We start from the raw sequence: 23,533 nt of genomic DNA on the forward strand, positions 1-23,533 counted from the left end.
AGATCTCCTGTGATCCCAGCAGAAGGGTGGGCTGCCCTTACTGATGAGGAGGGATGCTGAACAAGCCAGAGGTGGGCAGGAGCAGGAGCAGGGCAGGGTGGGGGTTAGCTTAGAAAGGCATGCCACAGCCTGCCTCTCCACACCACTTTCTTGTGCACACCTAAAAAGCAGTTTTAACCATCCAAATCCACCCTGTGCCACACCAACACTACAGAGAGCTTGTGTAGAGCTAGGAAGCACCATACCCCCTGACCCCAGGGGAGCAGGAGCACCCTGTGAGCATGTATGTCTGGGGCCCCCAACACAAGAGGGACATATGCCTGTTGGAACAAGTCCAGAGGAGGGCCATGAAGATGCTCCGATGGCTGGAGCACCTTTTTTATGGAGGCAAGCTGAGTTGGGGTTGTTCAGCCTGGAGGAGGCTCCAGGGAGATCTTAGAGCAGCTTCCAGTGCCTAAAGAGGGGTCTAAAAGAAAGCTGGAGAGAGGCTTTTGACAAGGGCATGTAGGGACAGCAAAGGGGGGAATGGCTTTAACCTGACAGAGGGGAGATTTAGATGAGCTCTTAAGCAGAAGTTCTTCCCTGTGAGGGTGGTGAGGTGCTGGCCCAGAGCAGCTGTGGCTGCCCCATCCCTGGCAGTGTTCAAGGCCAGGTTGGATGGGGCTTGGAGCAAGCTGCTCTAGTGGAAGGTGTCCCTGCCCGTGGCAGGGGTTTGGAACTGGATGAGCTTTGAGGTCCCTTCCAACCCCAACCAATCTATGATTCCGTGCATGCCAGCATGCAGCGGATGGTGTTTTATAGCCCTCTTTCCTTCAAGAGGTTGGAGCGCATCTGGCCCCATGGTGTGCAGAGCTGGGCTGCCGGCGGGGTTCCCCCGTGCTGCGCAGCCCCGGGCGGGGGTCTCTGGCCACCCTTTCCCCGGTGGAGCCCTGGAGGGTCCCGTAGATGAGGCCCGGGTGCTCCTCGTCCATCTCCTCCCCGCCGGAGCTGGGGAAGAGCCGGCTGCAGTTTTGCAGTGCTCGCAGCAGGGGCTGCTGCTGCCTCAATGGGTGCGGTACCAAGCCTCGGGCATCCCACGCTGGGACGCTGTAGGGACACTGCTACACATGGGGCAAAGCCTCTTTTCCAAATTGGGACTGACTTCTCCCCACCCCCAAGTACGTTCAGAGTAGCACTTTGCTCTGGGGGTAGGGAATACTGCAGCATGCTCATAGGAAATGATCAACCATGAAGCCACCTGGAAGCAGCTGATGGAAAAAATTAACTTAAAATCCACTAGTGAATGGAGAAAAACCCTCCAGAGGACTTTCAACCCGTGGTTTGTTTGTAAACTTATCACTGGCATTTAAGGCAGTTGCTTTTCTGTCTGATTACCAGCAGCCACCAAGTGAAAACTGCACGTCATGCAGATACACCTACCGAGGCAGCCAACAGCATCCCAGCTTCTATCAGACATAGAGTAGCCCACAGGGCCAGGGCAGTGATTGTCCTCCTGTACTGGGCACTGGTGAGGCCCCACCTCGAATTCTGTGTTCACTTCTGGGCCTCTCACTACAAGAGAGACATTGAGGTGCTGGAGCGGGGCTGGAGAAGGGCAATGGAGCTGGTGCAGGGCCTGGAGCATAAGTGTGATGGGGAACGGCTGAGGGACCGGGGCAGGAGGGGCGGGTGTGAGTCTGGAGAAGTCTCGGGGGGACCTTATCCCTCTCTACAGCTGCCTAACAGGAGTATGGAGTGAGGTGGGGTCAGTCTCTTCTCCCAAGTAACAAGTGACAAGAGGAAACGGCCTCAAGCTGCGCCAGGGGAGGGTTAGACTGGAGATTAGGAAGAAATTTCAACACCAAAAGGGTTGCTGCCCAGGGCAGTACCTCAGAGGTATTTGAAAGATGTGTAGATGTGGTCCTTAGGGACATGGTTTAGTGGTGGACTCAGCAGTGCCAGGTTATTGGTTGGACTTGATGGTCTTAAAGACCTTTTCCAACCTAAACAGTTCTATGATTCTACTTTCTTCATGCACACAGAAGGCTGATGCAGTTCGTCCATGCACATGTGTGTGCAAACACAAAAACCCACTAGGGTTTTTGATGACTCCCAACTCTGACCTTCTCCTGTATCTACTAAGAAACACGCATTCAATTCAGGAGGGGAACAGTCAAAGCACTGTGTGATGGATTGGATTGCTTATACGTGAGAAGAACAAACAGAGTGAGGTGATGGGCTGCTTTTCATTGCCATTACAGGATCTTTGCATTAGGCATTGCACAGGCACACAGAGGAGCCTTCATGCTGCTTAACTTGAGGCACCTGGCTTAGGCACTGAATTCAGCATTTGGTTCCCCCATGGCTCTGTAGAGTCTTTGGAGGAGCTTGTGTCTTCCCATTAAGCCATTCAAAGCACCTTAATTACAGCTTTGCCCTGAATCCAAGGTTTCTGAGCAGCTGTAGGGGCAGCTGTGGAAGGTGGAGAGAAAGGCTCTGAGAGCTGAGGTTTTTGGCAGCAGGATTGCAAGTGCTCTGATTTATAACTGACTATAACTGCCTTGCCACTGATGATGGATGTAGCCTTAAAGAGGCTCCCACCCAAGGGGGCCTGTAGTATCCATATCCCACATGAGCAGTTCCTTCTCCAATGTATCTGCTGTCTAAATGTGTTCCGCTTAGGAAAGGCTGTGCCTCTTTGCAGTTCAAGGCAGGAACCTTCATCTGACAGAAATCAAAATGAAAGGTAAGTGACTTTAAGGAGGTTCCCTGCTTGCTCCCAGGTGAGTGCTGGACTCCCTGTCCCTACAAATGTGCTTCAGGGTATGTGAGAAACTCCTGCTACCCAGAACCTACAGTAATCCTGTACACCTTATCCCAGTACCCTGTCCCCATCCAAGTGGTGTCTGCCAACAGAGAGGTTGCCACTTTCAGTGATGCATGGGGCAGCCACAGCAGTTGATGCTGATGAGGTTCTTTGAGTATTTTTAGGTTCCTGAGACACGTTTCCAAGCTATCCTTCCCCTGCTAGCTGTGCATCTCCACAGGCTCCAGCTCTGTCACTCCTACTGCTGTCTGCAAACCATAGGAAGCTATGAGTCCACCTCAGCCAGCATCCCTGAGCCCTGCTGTGCGCAGTGTGATAGGAGATGCTCCAGAGAGCAGAGCCTTTCCCTCCCCACACACCATTTACAGGTGCTGCTCTTCTGCACAGAATTTCTGTGGCCTCTGCCCCTGACCCCAGTGGTGCACAGACACTTTTATGCCCTTTGCTTGCTGACGGCAGTTTAGGCAGGGTCACATCACACAGCCAGTACAAGATGCCTCTGTGTGCCTGCTTGTTGGGCCTTGGCAAAAGCCAGGAAGGCAGGAAGCCTTGATGCTCTTGGGCTGTACCACCTGCCATCGCTCAGTCTGCCTGTTACCCTGTCAGCTTGTGACTGTTTAGGAAACAACAAAATTGATCTGGATGGTGATTCAGCTGCCTGGCCTAAAAAAGGGGGAAAAAAACCCCAATCCAACAAGAAAAACAGAGCTTTGTTAGCTATGGCAGAGAGGGATTAAGCCAGGCTCTATGGGAGAAGAGTGATGGCTGTTGGCATGGAAGTTTTTTCCCCACTGCCTTGTGTTGGCATCAGCAGTTAGGATCTGTGGGAAGCCTCTCACTCCGAGCTTTGATACCAGGGTGCAGTATTCAGAAGTACTGCATGAGGGAAAACCCACAAGTGTCCTTAGCCCAGTACAACCAGACTGTGCAACCTGTTGAGATGGTAGCTGTACAGTGGTGCCACATCTGTGCAGGGATGCTCCTGTGACACAGTGGGGAGCAGCAGTGAGGGGCCCTAGGTGTCCTGTGCTACAGGTTTTGAAGAGGTGAGAGAGCACCCACATCTGTAACCAACCTCCACAGGCCCAGAAGAAGCTACAGAGAAGTATTCCTTATATCCAACAGCTATGAGGGCTGTGGAGAAGCACTCTCCTCTTGAGCAGTGTTACTCTCCTGAGCCCAGAAACCGGACCCATGTTCTGCCTTATCCTGTTTTTCATGGGTGCTATCTCCTTGGCCCCTACCTCTAGCTGTGTACTACTGAAACTGCAGCTGCTGCTCTTACCCCAAGGTCTGCTTTTAGAGCAGCAAAGCTGTAGACGTCCAGTTGCAAGGACAGTTGCGTCAGTGTAAGCTGCAGCCTGATTGCTGGCCTTGTGCCACAGAAAGTGATCTCATCCTTGGGGGACTCCTAGGAGACAGGAAAAACACCATCAAAAGAGTTGTGGGTCCTGGGGTGGCGGGAGAACCATGGATGTTTTAGTAGTGGGTGTTAATTGCAGGAACTTTCCGCTACATGATAGGATCACGCCGTGTGGAAATGATCCCTGCACACACGTGGCTGAGCAAGTGCATGGGATACCTCCACATGGTTCCAAGCACTGGGTTTCTTTCCCATGTTAAAACCGTGTCTTGAAGCTGCTGGAGTGCGTTCACCTCAGTGTTTACAGTGAGGTTTCTTGCTTTCATGCCCACACCATCACCTTTCCCCTGCTAAAGGAGCCAATAGCTCAGCTGATTTTCTTTTAACTCAGGCCTCGGGGGCTTTGTGCTGCCAGATTACAAGCATTTAAGGGTTTACTTTTTTTTGTCCTGGAGGTTCTTGCAGACAGGATGGGTGCGAAGGACTTTGTCCTGCCAGACAGCTATATAAAGCACTCAGTGATTCAGCATTTGCTGCACCCTACACAGATTCCTCTGTTATCATACCAACAGGAATGTGGGGCTAGAAGGGATCTCCTAATCATCATCGTGTTCCCCAGCTATGACAAGCACTGAGTCATGAAATCCCTCTCATTAATATATCACAGTCCATCTGAAGATGGAAAATTCATTGGGAATTTTCTTGGCAGGTTATTCCAGAACTTCACTCTGACAGAAGGAAACTTGGTTCTGATTTGCAGCCCACATTTTTTCATAGCCTATTTTTATCTACTTGTTCTCATGCCAATGCTGTCTTCTAGTTAGTAGCTGTTCTTCCTTCTTGTTTCCTAACTTAGCCTCTTACACGCCAATGAAAAATGTCCATTTCTTCCCAGAATCCCTGGTCTACTTGGAGAAGAAACTATCTATTTTTAGCTCCCTCTAGCAGTTCATACCTGCCACTCTTTGTATCTGCAGGAAGGCACTGAGGGAGAACCCTGGTTTCATCGCTACCCATTGCAGCGATGGGAGGATGGCTGTATACACTGCTCCCTGCTGCCAGCTGCAGAGGAGTCTATAAAGAGTTTGGCAAGATGCTAGAACAGAATTGCACCCACCTTTTGAAGCACTGAAGAAGAAATACTCATTGGCAGTTAGGGTATCTGAAAGGCAAAATCTGTGGGTCAGCAAGAACTTGACATTTTCCCTGCAAGTTTGCAATGGATGTGGGGATCCCAGCACCCATCAGGTGCTAGATTTACCAGCAGTATTTTAATATATTCACAGAGGAAAGCCTGTCCATCTGTATTTCCTCCCAACAAACCTCCTGCAAGTGCTCAGAGGTGCAGAAACCCTGAAGAGCTTTTGCTTCTTGGAGCTTCCCATGGCTTAGGAAATCCGTATGGACCCAAGTTCCTTAGGAAGCTCCTGGTAATGGTCAAGGGGCCCATAGGAAGGGAAAATGAAGGCATTGTCCTGATGACATGATCCAATGTGGGAATAGCATGGACAAGGTGAATATAACTAGCAAGGCACCCTTCAGGAGTTGTGTGTTGGTTTCCAGGCAATTACATCTCATATTTAACCCAAATGAGGCGGGCAATATTTCAAACCAAAGGGAACTGCAGGAATAATATTAGCTGATGCAATCGCACCTTGAATTTACAGCAGTGCTAGGCAGATCCATGAGCAGTGGGTTACTCTGTACATAATTACAGCAAATTCAAGCCCTTGTTTGAAAGCAGCTGGGTTTTGGTTGGTTTTGTTTGAACAGTCCCCCAAATACAGGTGCTGGATAAAGACTTCTTTTCCTCTGACAGGTGAATCTTTCGTTTGCTGGTGGATCATGCTTTTGCAAATATCAGCTCATTTCCTCACTATTACAACCTTTATCACGTCAGTAACAAACCCACATTTAGTGCTTTCCTGCTTCTGCAATCTATTCTTCACAGCTCCTCAGTGGTGAGGTCTTTTTCCTAGCTCTCCTAATAATTGATATCAGCATGCTGCAGTCAAGGGGGGAGGCTGGCTCTCCTGTTGTGGAAGTCTGGCATTACTGGGTACCTGTTGTGTTACAGTATGACCCCTTAGGCTAAATTCCACCCTCAGCCCCCACTGCCTTCAGCAGTAGCTGCTTGAGGGCATCTGAATTGAGCCTTTAAATCAGACAAGCTCAACAACAACAAAGAGAACCTGAGGATGACTTGGAGTCTAATTTACTCAAGGAGAAGGTTCCGAGTCAAGAGCCTTGTCTCTTCTACTGAACATTGTGCTCATCTCAGAGAGAAAACCCATGCTCTCTTTTCTCTCTCACTGGCACCAGTCATTCAAGTGAACACAAAGCCACCTCCCTGAGATGCATCAAAGCTTCTTCACTAAATATTTGCAGAAAAGGCTTTGGGTGCTTCACCAGGAAGGCCTGAGAGACAGGTTGACCCATCACAAAACAGGAAAACAAAAGCTTATGCTTCCAGCTGGGCCCTGGTTAACTTTCTCAGCCAGCAAGTCTTGGACCTCAGTGAGAATCCCAAATGTCCTCTGGAAAAAGTGAGAGAGGAGTTGGGAAAGATGGGGATTTCAGGCAACAAACTGGGGTACCAACAATGGAGACCAATGATTTTGCTGTTGAGTAGCCAGTAGTTGCTCTATGTGGATGGTTTGCCCACAGGATCTGGTTTTAGTATATAAAGTATTTATATGCATGTTCCTGTATATATTTGTGTCCTTACACAATGGGGAAACATCCTGCTTTTTCAGGATCACCCCATTGTCCAGAAATTTGGGATTTGACAATCATAGATCAGAAAGAACCAAGAACCCTTTTCCCTGTCAGCAGTCAAAGCATCTGCTGCAGCAAGGATGAGATTTCTACCAGTAAGCAATGATTTTTCTAGATAATGACAGCATTAGGAACAACCCCACAAGCATGTGAGGTACATCTGCTAAAGCACTTCCATAAAAAAATCCCCTTGCATCTTTCCCTTGGGAAAAATGAGTGCCCTGCTCAGCAATCAGAGCCTGGGCTGCAGGGGGGCCACAGCCCTACAAAGAGAGATGCTGCCTCTATGCTGCACACAGCAGGGGCCTATTTATTTGGCAGAATTGGGTTATCCTCTGCCTGATCCAGACTGCATCAATCTTGGAGCAGCAGGAGGAGGTAAGGTAGGTTTTGTGCTGACCACCTACCTTCTGGTACAGCTGGAAATCTGGGAACAATATCGTTTCAAACATTATTCATCAGGTTCCAGGACTGGTGCCAAGCTCTGCGCAGCTAACAGCTGAGCAACCCAGACTTGGTCTCTGCTTTTACAGGACTATTATAAAATCATTTCCCTCCGTGACCAGTTTAGGCTGTTCTAACGCAGAGTCATAAATGAGACACTGACTTTTAAAGATCTTCCTACCCTTAGGGTGGCAGATGAAAGAACAGGTCACAGCTTTGTTCTGCTGCAACATGCCTGGAAGTGTTGTGAGACATGCTTTCATTACAGGGAAATTTCCAGTGTCTCACTGGGTTTTGCAAGTTTGCAACCTACCTGTAGAGTAGGAAAGAAAGGCTGGGCTGGCCAAAACATATAAAAGACATTTATTTGCTCATGTCATTTGGACAGCAGTAGCTGTCTTACTGATGTCTGTATCTGTTGGAGAGAGCAGGGGTGATTTCCACCCCTAACATAGACCTTGCGGCATTTTTCAGCAACTCAGCAAGGATGCCCAAGCCCAGGATAACTTAAATTCATTTAATAAACCTGAACATCTTCTTTGCAAAACAAAGCGATCAGTGTAAGAGGAGCCCGTGACACTGTGCTGGGAAGGATGTTGCTCATACCAATTCGGCTGCTCAAGCAGATTGCTCCTTTAACACCACCTCTGACTCAAGTCCCCAGTTTAAAACCCCTATTTTTACAAGTCTGCAGTAACCAATGGAATAAATTAATTCAGGGGGTGTTCCAGATAATGAGGAGTTTGTCCTGCAGCAAAAAAGTCTCCAATGAAGAATTAGTGTTGTAATTGTATAAAGTGTTATCAAGTGAACAATGAGTGATTATCAATGAAGATGTTAGAGGCTCAGAGTATGCAGCAATTAGATTTTGATAACTGGTGAGAATGGAAATGAGAAAAACAACAGTGAAAGAAAGTAAAATGCTTTCTGATCACACTATCTAACAGTTAATACCCCCATGCACAGGGATTCATAATATCCCCTGCATAAAAAGGATGCACAGAATTTCCCATAAAAATATCTCGGACTCACTTGATTATCATTTCCTTAAAGCTTAAGTGTTATACCAAAATATTCATGCTGAGTGTGCTGGAAAGCTACAATGAAAATTATTCAGGACATTTCCAAGAGCATGGCTAACAAAAACACATTTGTCCCCATTTCAAGCCTGTTTCTTAGTTTTTTTTTGTCTGAGATGCTTCTCCCTCACAGCATACGAACTGGAAATCTAACTTCTATGGGTCTTGGCAAAACCCATTCAACCAGGACCACACTTTATGACCTTGAAAAGTCACAAGGCATGCAGATCTGCAGAGGCTTCTTAGCATTTAGTGGACAAAAAGCCATCCCCAAAACATGCCTGGAACTTCCACCCTGGCTGAGTATGCTCCATGTCCTTGCTGATGCACTGGGGCTGTCCACTGACAGTAGTCAAGCCCACCCCACCTGCGAGTCGTTGCCGTTACCACTGTGGGAGGGTGCACTGAGTTGAGGGGAAATGGGCTTCCCCTCATAAAGGTGATGCCCACCATGCTGCCACTGAAGCAGCATGGCAGAAGAAGTGGTTGTGGAAGCCACTGTGGGAGGAAAGCGGTAAATCTGGTTGAAGAACCTGTTGTAAGTGGGGCTGGGGGAGGAGGGAGTAAAAGAAGGAAAGATGGTGTGACTGGGGCAGAAGAGGGAAGGTGGGGATCTTAATTTTCTGAATCAACAAAATAAAGGAGGATAGAGGGAAGGGTTAAAGCACCAAGAACTCAGGGCCTGGGAGCAGCTATTGGTCAAAAATTAAAGCAACGAAATAGGGGAAAGGGTAGAGGTGATGGTAGGACAAGCCAGATGACTAGGAGCAGGACAGAGGTGGGGTATAGATGTGACTTGAGGTGAGATGCAATTAGTGAAGGCGAGAGTTGGGGAGAGGACAGACTCTGACTTGACAGTGGTGGAGCAGGGAGCAGAGGAGGTAGCAAAGGAGCTGGGTTTTTTTATTCCAGGGCCTTGAAAAAGTAGGACTGGAGGGAACACAGAGGGAAAGAAGCAGAATGCTCCTGTGGCACATGTTGCTCTCCGGAGTTCGGAAGGGAACCTGGCTGTTCTGAAACTCTCAACTCATCTGCTGCTAGCATGTGGATTTGAAAGGCAAGCCTCTGATGCTGGCTAGCAGCACAGCAATCTCTTCCTATGCCACCCTTACGTTTGTTAGTTGGAGAGGGCATAATCACCTGGGTTGCCTCTGTCAGTCCCTGCCAGAGGTCCTTGTGGTGGACCTGTTCTTGTTAATGAACCTCCTGGATGTGCATATTGTAGTGTCCTTGCTCAGTTGAGTTGGCTTTAAAACAAACCAACGAGGATCCTAAAAAGCAGCACATTGTAATCTGTGCTGAAAAGGCTCTGAAATCAAGCATTCCAGAGTCATGGAAAGTTGGAACTAAAACAATTTGTGCAAACTTAATTTAGCTTAATTTTGGCATGTATGACTTTGTGGAAAACAGTCCTGGAAGGGACCTCAAGGAGCCACCTGGGGACTCCAGTCCATCTCTTTCCCCCAAGGCAGGACCATTCTCGACAAATGTTACTCTAATCTTCTCTTGCAAGACAGATGTTAATGGCACGATCACATTCTTTTTCTTAATGGGATCCTGCCTCAGTGCACAAAATGCATCAGGGCCATGCTGTGGAGGAGACTGGAAATGCCGCTGTTAAAAATACAAGCTCATGGTTCAACTTGTGGACAACTGCCCTGGAGAGCTGCCTCTGCTTCAGAGTTCCTGGTCATTTAAATGGGACTTCTCAAGGTGGTTATTTAAATGGGACTTCTCTCAGGCAGTCATTAATTGTGTTTTCTCCATTTTGTGAGTGCTCAGCTTGAAAATGCTGCCTCTGATGTAACTGCTCGTGCTTGGTGCCCTGTTTTAATGCAGTGTTAGGGCTTGAATTTTAGCACCACTACACAAATAGCCCAGCTCATGTTGCCATAGACTGGGAAATGAAACTGAAATGCTTACACACTGTGCTCATCACTGGCTGTCATAAGTTGCTCATCTCCCACTTCTCATTTGGCCCTGCCCCGTGCACTCTGTCAGCCTCTCTCTCTCCACACCTTGCTTGTTCTGCTGAAAGCATGTGTACAGAACCTTACAGTCATGCATGATGATTCCCAGTTGCTGTAGTTTGTTTGTGGATGATTCCTCTGACTATTCTATTCAGTTCAGGTTTCTCCATAACCACCTCATCCTCAGAGGTATATGCATTTGGTGCAATTAATTACACCAGTAACATCTATAATTACCTCAGGGAAAAATCAGCAAAGTGTGTAAGAACTGGCAGCATACAGGACACCAGGAACTGCTGCGGCGGGTCACAGAATCATCACAGGATTGTGGAGCACAGAAGGGACCTCTGGTGATCATCTTGTCTAACCCACCCTTGCTTGAGGAGGGTCAGCTGGAGCTGTCACCTTCACTGTCCACTTCCATACTTTCTTGCATACCCATACAGCTTGTCTATGGGGATGTTACATCAGACACTGTCTAAAGCTTTACTAAAGGCAAACGCCATCCACTGCTTTCATTCACCAACCAAGTCATCTTACTGTGGAAGACCGTCAGGTTGGTTAAGCCTGATTTCCCCTTTGTAAATCCATGCTGACTACACTCAACCACCTCCTTGTTCTTCATGTGCCTGGCAATGGTTTCCATGACTTCTTACTCCATTGCCTTTCCAGGGATTGATGTGAGGCTGACCGGACTGTAGTTTCCTTCTTGATGATAGGAGTGATATTTGCTTTCTTGCAGATCTCAGGAACCTCTCCATGACCTTTCAAAGAGTGACCTTGCAGTGTCAATAGCCAGCTCCCCAAACACTTTTGGGCCCCTTGCTCAGGGGCCTGGGATTGCTGGAGGACACTTGTACCCATAAGGCTTCCTCCTGGGTCACCTACCCCTGCTTCTACCTTTTGTACGTTTCTTCTTTATGTCAGTTTAGTCAGGAACTCCTTGTTCATCCATGCATGCCTCCAGCCACCTTTGCTTTTCTTATTGTCAGGATAAAATACTCTTGGGTTTTGAGATGATCCCCGATTACCAAACAACTCAGCCCCTGGCTTCTAGTCCAGTATCTGGTTTCTGATTGTGTCAGGGAAAGATGTTTCAGAGTGTTTTATAAACCTTCCCTTACTTTCACACTTAGTGATTTGAATTCAAGCAGCATGTTTCAAGCCCTTTACCAAAAAAAAAAAGAGGTTTAGTACTATGTATTTATGGGGTCAGTATTATCCAGGTACTTGCCCATCAGTGGTATCATTCACCAGTGACTTTCAGAGTCCAGTTAGAAATGTAACTGCCTTCCTGTCACCTAGTGGGAGGCTTCTTGCCCCAAAGCCCACTCACTAGGCAGGTCTTTCTAGTATCCTTCTGTATGTGTGGAGAAAAGAGAGGCTCTTCTAGGTGAAGTTTAAGAGCAACCCTACTTGAGAACTAGAATCACCTCCTGGAGAAGTCTCTCACCTTCCAGGGACTAGAAAAACTCCTACTTTAAGCACCTGACATATACAATAACTGCTTAACTTAGAAATACTTCGTTCTACTGAAAGGGTCACCTTTCCCGTTAATTGTGTTGTCCCCTTGCTCCTGTGCCACAAGGCAAAAAGAGATCCTTTTGAACTCAGACCAGCATCATCAGCTTGATATGGCTTGCATCCAGTCCAATTAAAAACAAATAAATGTAGCATTTCCCTTAAGTCAGATGTCCTGAAATAACTCCTTTATAAAAAGGCATTGTTAATCCTATCGGGCTTTTTCTGCTTGTAGGCTCTTTCCTTAGGGGTCATTTGGAGTGACTGCTGCTCCAATCATGCTAACCTTATTTAAGCTCCCCCATTTCCTGTCTGTGTCCTTATATGCCTGCTCATTGTTGCCTGTTGAGTTCAGCTTTGCTCTTGCTGCTTGGCTTGCAGCCTCTTGCAGGGTTTGAGAGGGGTGCTCATCCAAATCTTGCAGAACATGTAGCATGTGAGCAATAGCGGCTGGGCCAGATCGGCAGATAAGCTTTGCTGACCATTAGCAAAACAATGGACTGTACGCTCAGTGCTGTTAAATACACAAAATAAACAGGGAGGGGAAAAAAAATAGGTTGCTTGTAACAATCAGGTCACATAATGTTCAGGAGGAAATGAGATTCTGGAATTATTTTTTTTTTTAAGGAATGAAATTGTTTCCATTGATTTCTAGGGCTTTTTGGTGCTTTCATGCTACTGGTTTCTTGTCTCCAGACAGCTGGATCGTGCTGCCTGATCCTCAATCCTTCCTTGAAGAAAGGCATCTGAATTACATCTAATAGGGCTGAAGCAAAAGCAATGTGGGTTGTTAGTCTGATCAAATTAAGAGGTGTGCAATGTTGTGCAGAGCGTAAAAGGTTTTACCATGTCAAGCAGTCCACAGAGAATTAAGGGAACTAGCTGATTTTATGGGAAACACCCAAGACACAAGTCTTTTCTGTTACGATTCCTGTGCCTACTTTGAAGCTTTGTGTTTGCAGACCCTCTAGCCTGTTCACATATTTGCTAAGTTTTTATATTGGATAACTCAGTTTCAATGCCATACTTTCCAGATGTTTTAGTGATCTGGGAGAGAGCTCTCCTTTTAAAAACAGCTGTTTCCATCTCAGGGCAAGACAGCTGTCAGCACCAGATGTACAATGCAAGATGCAGCAACAATTAGTAACCATTTACAAGCCAAAGATGAAGGAAGTAGTGTGCAACGGTGATTAGGGAGCAGGCAGGGACAGGGCTCCTTAATTCAGTTAAGAGTGCTTGGTAAAAACTCAACACCCAAAGTGAAAATACTGTTACATTTTTGGCCCCTTCATAATTAAGTGTGCATTTTCTCCCAGCTTCTGAGAATCACCACCTTTAATTCCAAACTGAAGACCCTCGGTCCATTGGTGAGACATACAACAACAGTGCAAGTTCACTACTGTGGCTGATGTATATAGAATGGCCAAGGTTTCACAGCTCTATTCAACCATTTTGCTACGTGCTGTATAGTGCAGAGCAATCATTCCTCTCTGCAGACAGAAGTGTATTATACTCCCCACAGTTTACCTTGTAGGTATCAAGAATGGCTCTAAAACGCCAAGCACTGCTGTCCCCATTCTCCCCCAGGGAGCTGGCTGGGGAGACCTGTACCCATGCAGTTGTTTTCAGCCCGGGTAAAAGCAGCTGTGACAGCAAGAGCTGGATGCGCATTTCATCGCAGCTAAGCATGGTAATTTTGGTCTGCAGGGAGCCCTTGCAGCAAGGACAGCATCCCAGGCAGGCTCCACCAGGCGTATTGCTGCCTTCTTTGCTTCTTTGGTGATGCAAACATCTATTCTGAATGGCTTTTTCTCCTTCTCTTGGCACCTTGCACCATATGCAATGCTTTCTTTCCAAAACTGTTTCAACAGGAACTAGAGAAACCTCTTCCTGCATTTGTGAGAAAGCACAGTAAATCTCATCATCCTGGTGCAACATCCCCCAGCTGTCTGAAGGAGGAAGCACCCCAAAATCTCCTTTGCTGGCTGTTGTGCTTGCATCCTTCTACAATTTCTAGGTCATTGTGATAGCTTGGAAACCAGCCTGGGTCTTCTCCCCTGCCCATGCCTCTCCCAGATGTCTACCAAGGCTCAGCTAAAGGGCACTCCTTATTCCCTGTCTCACGTTAAGGCTTCCTAGCCCTACATGATTTTCTAGAATGGACTGAAGGCCTCAGGGATCAGGTTGGCTTTAACTCTTTGCAATTTTAAAGTCTCCCCAGCAGTGTGGAACTTGACTGGAGATGCAAGGAAATAATGACCATGGGACATTTATACTCCTTTCTACCAATACTGTACTATAGAGGGAGCCCCAGTAAATGCTGGGGAATGGGGCCGTTTAGATTTCCTGCTGTAGGAATGACCCATACGCTTCTTAGTAGCCTCTTTACAGAAACAGGCAGACCTGCTGTGGGAAAATGCAAACAGAAAACAAGTGGATGTCAGTCTGAGCTGTTTAACTGCATCTGAGAGAGATGATACACACAGAAGTATAATTCGCTAGATTTGACCTCTTTTAAACTCCTCGGGAAACAGGCATAAGCTGTGCTTTCCAGGGAATGACTCTCTGGAAGACATGTCAAAGGCTCATTAGAATGACAGAGCTTCTCTGGCTCTGGACACTGTGGTTTTTCCAGGGTTATTTATGAAGAAGGTGTGGCCAGACAAATGCTGGAGCAAGGGAAACTGTCCAACAGAACAAGATGTTCTCCTGGCACAGTGGGAAACCTGATGCTTCTTTCGAGAGTCAGTGGATAAGACCAACCTTAAACCTGTGCAGCAGGGAGGACTTCCACACAAGGATGCATTTTTTGCACCTAGCGAGTCACTGATGTTTTCCATGTGTCGCAGTGTTGCCATGAACCTGTATTTGGTGTCTCTGCTTGTTCCACTGCGCTGAATTGAGAAATGGACGTGGTCCGTAGCTCCTGTTAAACTGTTCAGACCACTTGGCTCTGTTGGTTTTGGCAAACTTACCTAGAGTCTTGCAAGGGCCAGGTTCACCCCCACACATCCAGATCAGCAAAACGTTTGCTGTTCTCTGAAGCAATTGTTGGTGATGACATATTTTGTGACAGGAAATCATTGCAAAATGCTTGGCTCTCAGGATGAAAACCATGCATCCAGCTCAGAAAAATAAATGCGACCGGTATGTTCTAAGCATAGATCTCTTCAGATTTTGTTCTAGGACAAAAATCAACCCCACTTTTCAGGACTTATTGTTCTAATCATTAACGCCTGGGCAGTCAGTACATCTGTTACTGTTACAATCTCTGATTTTCCACTGGAAAAAAAAAAGAGAGAAAAGTTAAAGTTTAACCACAGCCATTGAGTTTGCCCACGCCAATCAAACAGGAGACAAGCCATTACAATATCTCAGTAACTTGTTCCGTGGATAATTCCCCTGGCAATATTAAGGAATTAAATGCAAGACTGGTAGATCCATTAGTATTGTTTAGATTTGCAAAGCATAACAGAAGTTCAAACTGCCTTGAATGACTGCCTCTTTACGAGGCTAGTGGAGGTAGCCCTCTCACCATGGCTCCTGATGGAATGACCAAGGAAGAGCTGCGAGGTAAGCAAACAGAACATCTTCCTACAGAACACCCAAAAAGGAAGCAATAGAGAATGACAAGGCAGGAGTTCTCTGTGCAGGAACATGTCTACGGGTGCATGTTGGAGCAGACCTGCTCAGCGTCTGATTAAGATATTTGAAGTTTAGGGTGATATATGAAAAGTAAACAGACAAATGAAAAGCCTTACACGAACAAAGCACACCCCACCACCCCCCTTCCGCTGAGCTCCTTAAAGCTTTGTTCTACCAGGGAATAGTACCAGTTTCCCAATTCACTGCCACCTTACGGCATTTCAGAGAGATGACACTTCAGTAATTCCTATTGGATGCTTCCTATTTTCAAGCAGCCTCGCTGGGAACTCGGTCGTTACAGAAACACGGCAGCTGTAAACCTGCCCCTTGCAGCCAGGTTTGGAACAATATCAGTGCCTGAGACGCTGGATTATACAAGCTTGTGAAAACCGATCATTAAAACGTCAATTCTATTTATATTTGCAGATTCTCAAGGGAGGTCATTTCATCAGCCAAGAGGCCGAAAATAAAGATGAACTTTGCAATGTTGTCAAAAGAGAACCTTTCAGTCTAAAAAAAAAGACTCATGACTCTCCCGAATGATTTTAATTGTCAGCCCAGTTTTGCAATGGAGGATGAAAGATTAACAGATGCCCTTATCACGTGTTGAGGGTTTTTCTGAGAGTAGGCTTAGCTAAGGGAAGAGTCTGTGAGAAGACTAACAGAAATGGAAGATGCTTTGTAGTTTCCCACCCCTTCAACTACATATAATCCTCCTTTAAGCACACTTGTGTGGTTTCCTAGTCGATGAGCAGACACTAGACTTGAATGGACAGGCTTTGGAGAGTTAGTTGGTTAATTATTACTTGGAAATGTGGGCAGGATTGCCTAATAGGAAACAGAGCAGCTGGGATATTTGTCCTGTGCATTCCCCAAGTGCATGGATAGACTTGGCATTCAGCAAAGCAACATTAGCAGCAACCAAGAGTTCTGGGCTTGATACGGGTTGTTTTGGTACTGAAGAGGAAACTGGGTGATTTTAGGGAAGGGTTATACCATATACAGGAGAACAAGCATAAAGCTGTTTTCCTGAGGTAAACCTGTTCTCTGTAAGTGAATGAAATTGGTTTCCATCTTCAGGTTGTAGACTCGTTATAAAACTGGAAGGAATATTTTTCAAGCAGACACTGTCAGTATAAAGTACGCATTGGTCTGATTTTTATTTACTACTATCATGAGTAACAACAAATGCTAAAGCAAAGAACTCAACCTCCCCTCCCTGCTGTTTTTCAGATCACCAACTTTCTTCAGTTAACAAAAACTCATCTGTCTCTCAAGCTGGATCTCCTGTTTATGTAGTCTTTTGAAAGAACTTTGCCAGAAAATAAGATGATGTGATTTGCATTGGCATTTTGATGCTCAATGGCAAAAAAAAACCAACCAATTTTAAGCTCATGAGTGGAATGTCTAGCGGTGCATTTCCGGTAGAGGAGAGCTAGCCACTGCCTAGTTGCATATTTACTTTGTCTTTTTGTGCAAGACCATCCTTTACAGAACTAATCCAATCTGTAGCCCTAATTTTTGACAAATAGCCGTGGCTGGGATCAACAGCTGTACTGAAACAAGAGAGGAGATGTCATTTTCATGGCTGATAGCCAATTGAGTCTGTGCCTCAGCAATGTTTGATACAGTGGCATCTCAGAGCAGGGCTGGAATGATGACTATGGTGGGGGGTGGCTGCAGCACCACTCCAATACTGTGATTACAGACTGTGTCTTTAGTCTTTGTTAGGGCACACCACTCTCAACAGTCAAGCTTCCAGCTGTACAGAGCTGCACAGGTAGCTCATGAAGAATCAAACCTTAAACAGTCCCAGGTCCTTTGTAGTAGGTAAAGATATTAATTATTTAACTGACAGGAAAAAAGGTTTCCAGCAAACTGAGCACCCTGGAGCAAACAAACTGCTGAACCATTTAGAGAGACTGTGTTTGTTTTCTGCTTTGGAAAACAGCTCTTGTAAAGGATAAATTTTAGCTTAGTTTGCTCACATAGCAAGCTGGTTCAGAATGGCAGTGGGAAGAAGAAAAAAAACCTAAATCTGGCAATATTTTGGTGCCAGCAACTCTTAGAACCTAACACTGTCAAGGAGTGCTTCTGCTAGTCCAAGTTGCTTTGTATGTGGTATAAACTATTCTGGCAAGAACGCTTTTTTTTAATGGCATAAGCAACTGGTGCTCAATTTTTGTTGAGGACCGCTGAGTATTTTTACTGAGGTCACAGCAGGGAGAATACTCCAGCACCTGCTTTGGCAGGGCTGGGAACTGATGCCCCAGGGGTGCTTCAGAGCCCTGAAGTCCAAGCTCTTCCAGAACAGTACCTGGGACTGTGGCCAGGGCCAAGCTCAATCCACTCATGGTGGCACTGGATATAAGGGCCAGTTTAATAGCTCTAACAAACTGTGTTTCCTGTCTTGCTGATAACAGCTGAATCGGGAGCATCTTCTAGGAGCGTTGATCTTCTATCTCCATCGCTCTGCCCAGTTTCTGAAGCAGCTTTACCATCACTCCATGCGCTACTTCCAGTGTGCTGTTGCCGTATTTTTATAACAAGCCATCTCACCACACTGTGCCCCTCTCCTACAGCTGCTGAGGTTTCCCACCAACCACACCACAGGCCTATGGACAACACTACACATGGTAGCAACAGCTGGTTCAATGTCATTGTCTTTCATTGAATCACAGAATCAACTCGGTTGGAAAAGACCTTTAAGCTCATCAAGTCCAACCATTCCTCAGCACTGCCAAGGCCACCACTAACCCATGTCACTGAGGGCCTCGTCTACATGGTGTGTGAACACTTGCAGGGTTGGTGACTCCAGCACTGCCCTGGGCAGCCTGTTCCAGTGCAAAGCCTTTTGGTGTCAAAATTTCTTCCTAATATCTAGTCTAAATCTCCCCTGGCTCAACTTGATGTCTCTTGCCCTATCTCTTGTTACTTGGGAGAGGAGACCAACCCCCACCTCACTCCATTCTCCTGTCAGGCAGTTGTAGGGAGCAATATGGCCCCTCCCGAGCCTTCTCTTCTCCAGATTGACCCTCCCAGGTCCCTCAGCCGTTCCCCATCACACTTGTGCTCCAGGCCCTGCACCAGCTCTGTTGCCCTTCTCTGGCTCTGCTCCAGCACCTAAGTGTGTCTCTTGTAGAGAGAGGTGCAGAGCTGAACACACGATTCGAGGTGCAGCCTCACCAGTGCCCACTACAGGGGGGTGATCACTGCCCTGGCCCTGATGGTTACGCTATGAAGGATGCCAATGCCCTTCTCGGCTGCCTGGGCATAAGCTGCTTGTGTTCGGCTCCGCCAATCAGCATCCCCAGGTCCTTTTCCATGAGCAGCTTTCCAGCCGCTCTTCCCCAAGCCTGGAGCGTTGTGTGGGATCCTGCAGATACAGGATCCAGCACTTTGCCTGTTGAACCTCATCACATTGGCCACAGCCTATTTGATCCAGCCTGTCCAGACCCCTCTGCAGGGCCTTCCTGTCCTTCGGCAGACCAACACTCCCATCCAACTTGGTGTCATCTGCAAATGTACTGAGGGTGCCCTCGATCCCCTCATCCAGATCATTGCTAAAGATATTAAACAACAGTGGTCTTAACGCTGAACCCTAATACCAGCTCAATGAGGGACTGACTTCAGTCCCCGATGGTTTCAGGCCCAAACCAAGGGGGTGCTGAGGCGCTGGCACAGGGTGCCCAGAGAAGCTGTGGCTGCCCCATCCCGGGCAGCGTTCAAGGCCAGGTTGGACAGGGCTTGGAGCAGCCTGGTCTAGTGGGAGGTGTCCCTGCCCGTGGCAGGGGGTTGGAACCGGATGAGCTTTGAGGCCCCTTCAACCCAAACCAGGCTGAGAACTCTGCGCCTCTCCCCTGCCTCCTCTTTGCCCAAGTGGCCTCAACTCAGAGCCGCGAGCCACCCCCGGAGGGGTGTGAGGGGCGTTACAGCCAGCGGGGCGGCGGCTGCCCGCCCTTAACGCGGCACTGAGCATGCCCCGCACCCCCGGCCGCCCGCGCACGGCTAGGTCATAAAGGTGAGCGGCCGTGCCCCAACGGGCTTCCGGATTGGCCGGTGGCGGAGAGCTACATGGCGTCTTCGGGCCGCCTCATCGCCGTGAGCCAATGAGAACCCGCCTCGGGCTGCAGCTTGAACCCGTCCCAGGGCTGTGCGTCGGCGGCAGCGCGCCCTCTGGTTGGCTCTCACGCTTCGGCTCAGCCCGGCAATAGCCGGAAGAGAGGCCTCCTTCCTATTGGCTGCCGAACGCGCTGCTAGGGCGGTGGCAGCGTTTTCCGATTGGGTCTCCGTTTCGCTTCGGGGAGACTCCGTTGCGCCCGTAATGGCTTTATGATTGGTTACAGGCATTTCCGTAGCGACCTCGGGATTGGTCCCGAGGACGCTCGGCTGTTTCCGTGAGGGCCTCGGGCTGGGGTCTAACGAATGCGTCGGGCTCTTCGGCTGGGTATTCACTGAAGGCGTTTACGGCCATTCCGCAACGTAGGGCGGCGACAGGCATAGGCGGCTGCGCGGCTTTGGCGCACACACAGAGCGCAGCAGCAGGAGCCCGGCACGCAGCGGAGGCAGCAGCGGGGACAAAGGGACTGATCGGCACAAACAGGGAGGGGGGCCTGGCAGAAGGCAGCCAGCCCCGGGAGGGAGCGGCAGGAGGCTTCAGCCGGGCGGGCGAGTCCCATGTGCCTTGGGCGCCCGGGGAAGCAGCACTAACCGCCGCCGTCAGCGCTCTGAAGCCGGCTGAGGAAGAACCGCGGAGCCGTCGCCGTCGTCATGGCCTGCGCCACCGCCGCCGGCCACGTCCCGCAGTGCAGCGTCCCCAGCCTGATCCGCCGCCAGCTGCCCCTGCGGGCGCAATGAGGAGCCCCGCCGGAGCCGCCGCCTCAGCGCCGCACTGAGAAGCCTTCGTGAGCGAGCGAGGCCGCCCGGGCCGCTTCACCCCTGCTCCGCCCGCCGCGGATCCCGCCGCCACTGCCGGATCCCCTTGCGAGCGGTCGCATCGCCTCCAGTCGGCGGAGATCCCTCCGCCGTCGGATAAAAAAATAGTCCCTTTCCCTGCCGCCTCCCTCAGAGGCGAGGTGAAGCAAAGGAGAGGGGAGGGGGGGAAGAGGAGGAAGGAAAAGAAGGGAAAGAAAAAAGCGGAAAAGGGGATAAGAAACCCAAGAGACGCAGCGGCGGGATCAGAGGAGCCGGGCCGTGAGCCGCCGCCCCATGTGACTGGCGCCCGGGGTGGGGGCAGCGAGGCCTAGCCAACCCCCCTCGCTCGCGGCCGGGAGCGGGAGCGGCGCCGGCCCGGGGGGGCTGCGGACTGGGCGGAGGCAGCTCTCGGACCCACCGGCGCTGCCGGGAAGGATGGTTTTGTGAGGAACGGGCGGCGTGAGGAAGAAGAGGAACACGAAGGAGAAGCAGCAGCCGCCGCCGAGCGCTACAGAGACCGCGAGGGGAGGGGGCTTCCCCGGGGGGGGGGGGAAGGGGGGACCCCGGCATTTCATGTGGCGCGTCCCGCCCGTCTCCTCCAGCTGAGCGAGGGAGCGGCAGACGGGCCCGCCGGGGCGAGGCGGAGGAGTGGAAAAGGCAGGAAGAGAACGGTGATCGGGGCACAGTAGGAGCGGGAGAACCATGTCCGGGCGGCCCAGGACCACCTCCTTCGCGGAGAGCTGCAAGCCGGTGCAGCAGCCCTCGGCCTTCGGCAGCATGAAAGTTAGCCGTGAGTATCCTGCCGCCCTGCGCGGGTGGTTGTCTGTCCGCCCGGCCCTGCTGGGGCTTTCCCCCCCTCTCCACCCTTCGCTGAGGCGGTAGGGCGGCGGGCGGGAGCCCGGCCGGGGGCCGAGAGAGCAGTCGAGAGCTCGGCCCCAGCCCCGGCGGAGGCAGCTCCTTTCTCTCCCCTTCCCCCTCCATTAACCTTGAATAGGCGCACGCCGCCGATTCGTTTGGGGCCTGTTGGACAAAAAAAATGCCGGCTGGTTTGTCCTCAGCCCCCGATCGCTACCAGCGTTGTAAGCAGCCTCTGGCTAATTAAAAAGCCTTCCTCCCCTTCTCTTCCCCCCCGCTTTGTGAAACGGATTGGCAGCTCCGTAGCATGTATTTTGCTTTTGATTTCCCCCTTGAAAGGAGGAAGCGAATTGCGGGCACACAGGTATTGCCGTGACATTAATGTTCATTCTGTGTTTTTTTTTTTTTTACGCACTCCTGGCTCTGAAGAAGAGAGCTAGGAAGATTTTTTTTTCCATGCACCCGTAGATCGGGTGTGAGCACCTTTTAGTCCAGCCCTTTTATAAGAAAAAAAAAGGGAAAAAAAAAAAAAAGAGGGGGGGAGGGAGGGGAGCTTACAAAAGGTGTTTCTCTAATATCCTCCAGGCTCTGGGAGAAAGCTCAATCGAGGGGATAAGAAAATGGCTATTTTGACATGTGAGCCTATGGAGTAGTTATTTCAGGCTTGGCCATGCCTTTTCCAGTCTTCTGATCAGAGGAATATATTTAAGAATGAGGCCTTTTGCTTTATTCTGCACAGGTGTGCTGGAAATCGTGTTTAATATGTGCCCATCTTTCGTATCCAAGTTTGTTGGATTAGCTGGTGTATGTGAATAAAAAATATGTATTAAATCTGAACAGATGTACAGTGTCGATGGAACAGGGCCTGTTCAGAGTTGCTTAAGATGGGCTAATTGATTATAATAGGGAATTTCTTAACTCCTGATTTGAATATGCTCACATTAATTGTTCTTCCAGATTCCTACTAATAGTGTAGTTTTCAGGGATATTTTCCTTTTTCTTATAGAAACGCAGGGTGGCATCTTTATGGGACCAAGAATGCTTGATATGTATGACCATTCGATTGATGTATTTGATCCTTGCGTGCAGCCACACCTGACATGGCTCTGTGTGTGCATGTGTGCAGATATAGCCCCTCGGTTTGTGTGTTTCGTGCCAAAGCGCTGTACGGTTGTGAGCTTTCTGACAGATCAGGAATTCTGTTTTTCTGCACTGAAATGTCTTCCACTGCGGTTGAAGACTTGAAGAGAGCGTTTGGCTCGGGGTCTGTAGCCTACCTTGTATCTGCATGATCAGCGTGCCTGCAGCATTCAGAAAACATGGGTGCAGTTAACCCATGTTAGCAGCATAAGGGCATATGTTTTATCCGGTCCAGCATTAGCGTTTATTAAGGATTCTTGATCTGGATGGAGAAAACCCGTGGGTGACTCCATTTTAATTTACTGATTGACTTTATGTGCATGTGGAATAGGAAGCAGGTTTTGTTGATCAGTATTTCTGCAGGTAGCTGTCTAAGCCAAGTGAGCCCTAGACCTGTCATGCTCAGCAACTGTATTTGTCTTATTCAAGCTCTACAGCTTGATTCTTGAAAGGTCATTGATGCTCCTTTCCCTCCGTTTATGTGAGGTCAGAGACTAGACAGATGCTTGCCTGTAAAGAGGGTGCTAACTGATGCAGACTAACAAGTTTGCAAATATGATTCAATCCCAAGTGTATAACACCGAGTGAGAAACAAAGGCCGTATGCGATAACCCCCACAGTCGCTCTAGTCATGTGCTCCTGGTCCTTCTGCTGTCTGGAAAAAGATGTCAGAACAAAGCAAGAGAACCACATACAAGGACTCTATGGGAAATGCAGTTGAAATTTTCAGTTCATCCATCCATGCAAGGCAGGCCACAAAGTTAACTTTTTCTTTTTTTTTCCTTTTTTTTTTTCCTTTTGCTTTGTAAGAGAAAAAAAAAATCTGTGTGTCAAAAAGGGTTGTATCTGTCTGATTCTCATGAATTCTTATGAATAGCATCTATGGAATGATGTAGCAAATTATCTAGTGCCAGTATTGAGTGCTTGGGGGGGTGGGGAAGATCACTTGTGTGGTGAACAAGGAGTTTGCTTGGCTCTTCCATTTTGCTGTATATTTACAGATACTTAGTTACATTCT

The 23,533-nt window shown here is 48.6% G+C and overlaps 1 protein-coding gene and 1 long non-coding RNA gene across 3 annotated transcripts in view; both read left to right on the top strand.

Moving 5' to 3' along the window:
* Positions 1-8,869: 8,869 nt before the first annotated feature.
* LOC133269182 (uncharacterized) lies at positions 8,870-16,107 on the top strand. The gene is made up of 2 exons (XR_009743360.1): positions 8,870-8,984; positions 14,516-16,107. It is a non-coding gene; the product is annotated as an uncharacterized LOC133269182 (long non-coding RNA).
* A 3,787-nt stretch (positions 16,108-19,894) lies between these two features.
* The window catches only part of GSK3B (glycogen synthase kinase 3 beta), a 145,259-nt gene continuing 141,620 nt past the window's right edge, over positions 19,895-23,533 (top strand). Inside the window, exon 1 of one of the 2 annotated variants that reach the window (XM_061454263.1) lies at positions 19,895-21,310. In XM_061454263.1, the coding sequence (XP_061310247.1) occupies positions 21,223-21,310 (88 nt within the window). In that variant the 5' untranslated portion in view covers positions 19,895-21,222. The remainder of the gene's footprint in view (positions 21,311-23,533) is intronic. The other variant, XM_061454264.1, reaches the window with a different exon arrangement.

This window comes from Pezoporus flaviventris, unplaced genomic scaffold (assembly GCF_033815535.1).
Source record: "Pezoporus flaviventris isolate CSIRO_AGI_PZ_B2104156 unplaced genomic scaffold, CSIRO_AGI_Pfla_v1 ptg000015l, whole genome shotgun sequence".
NCBI lineage: Eukaryota > Metazoa > Chordata > Aves > Psittaciformes > Psittacidae > Pezoporus > Pezoporus flaviventris.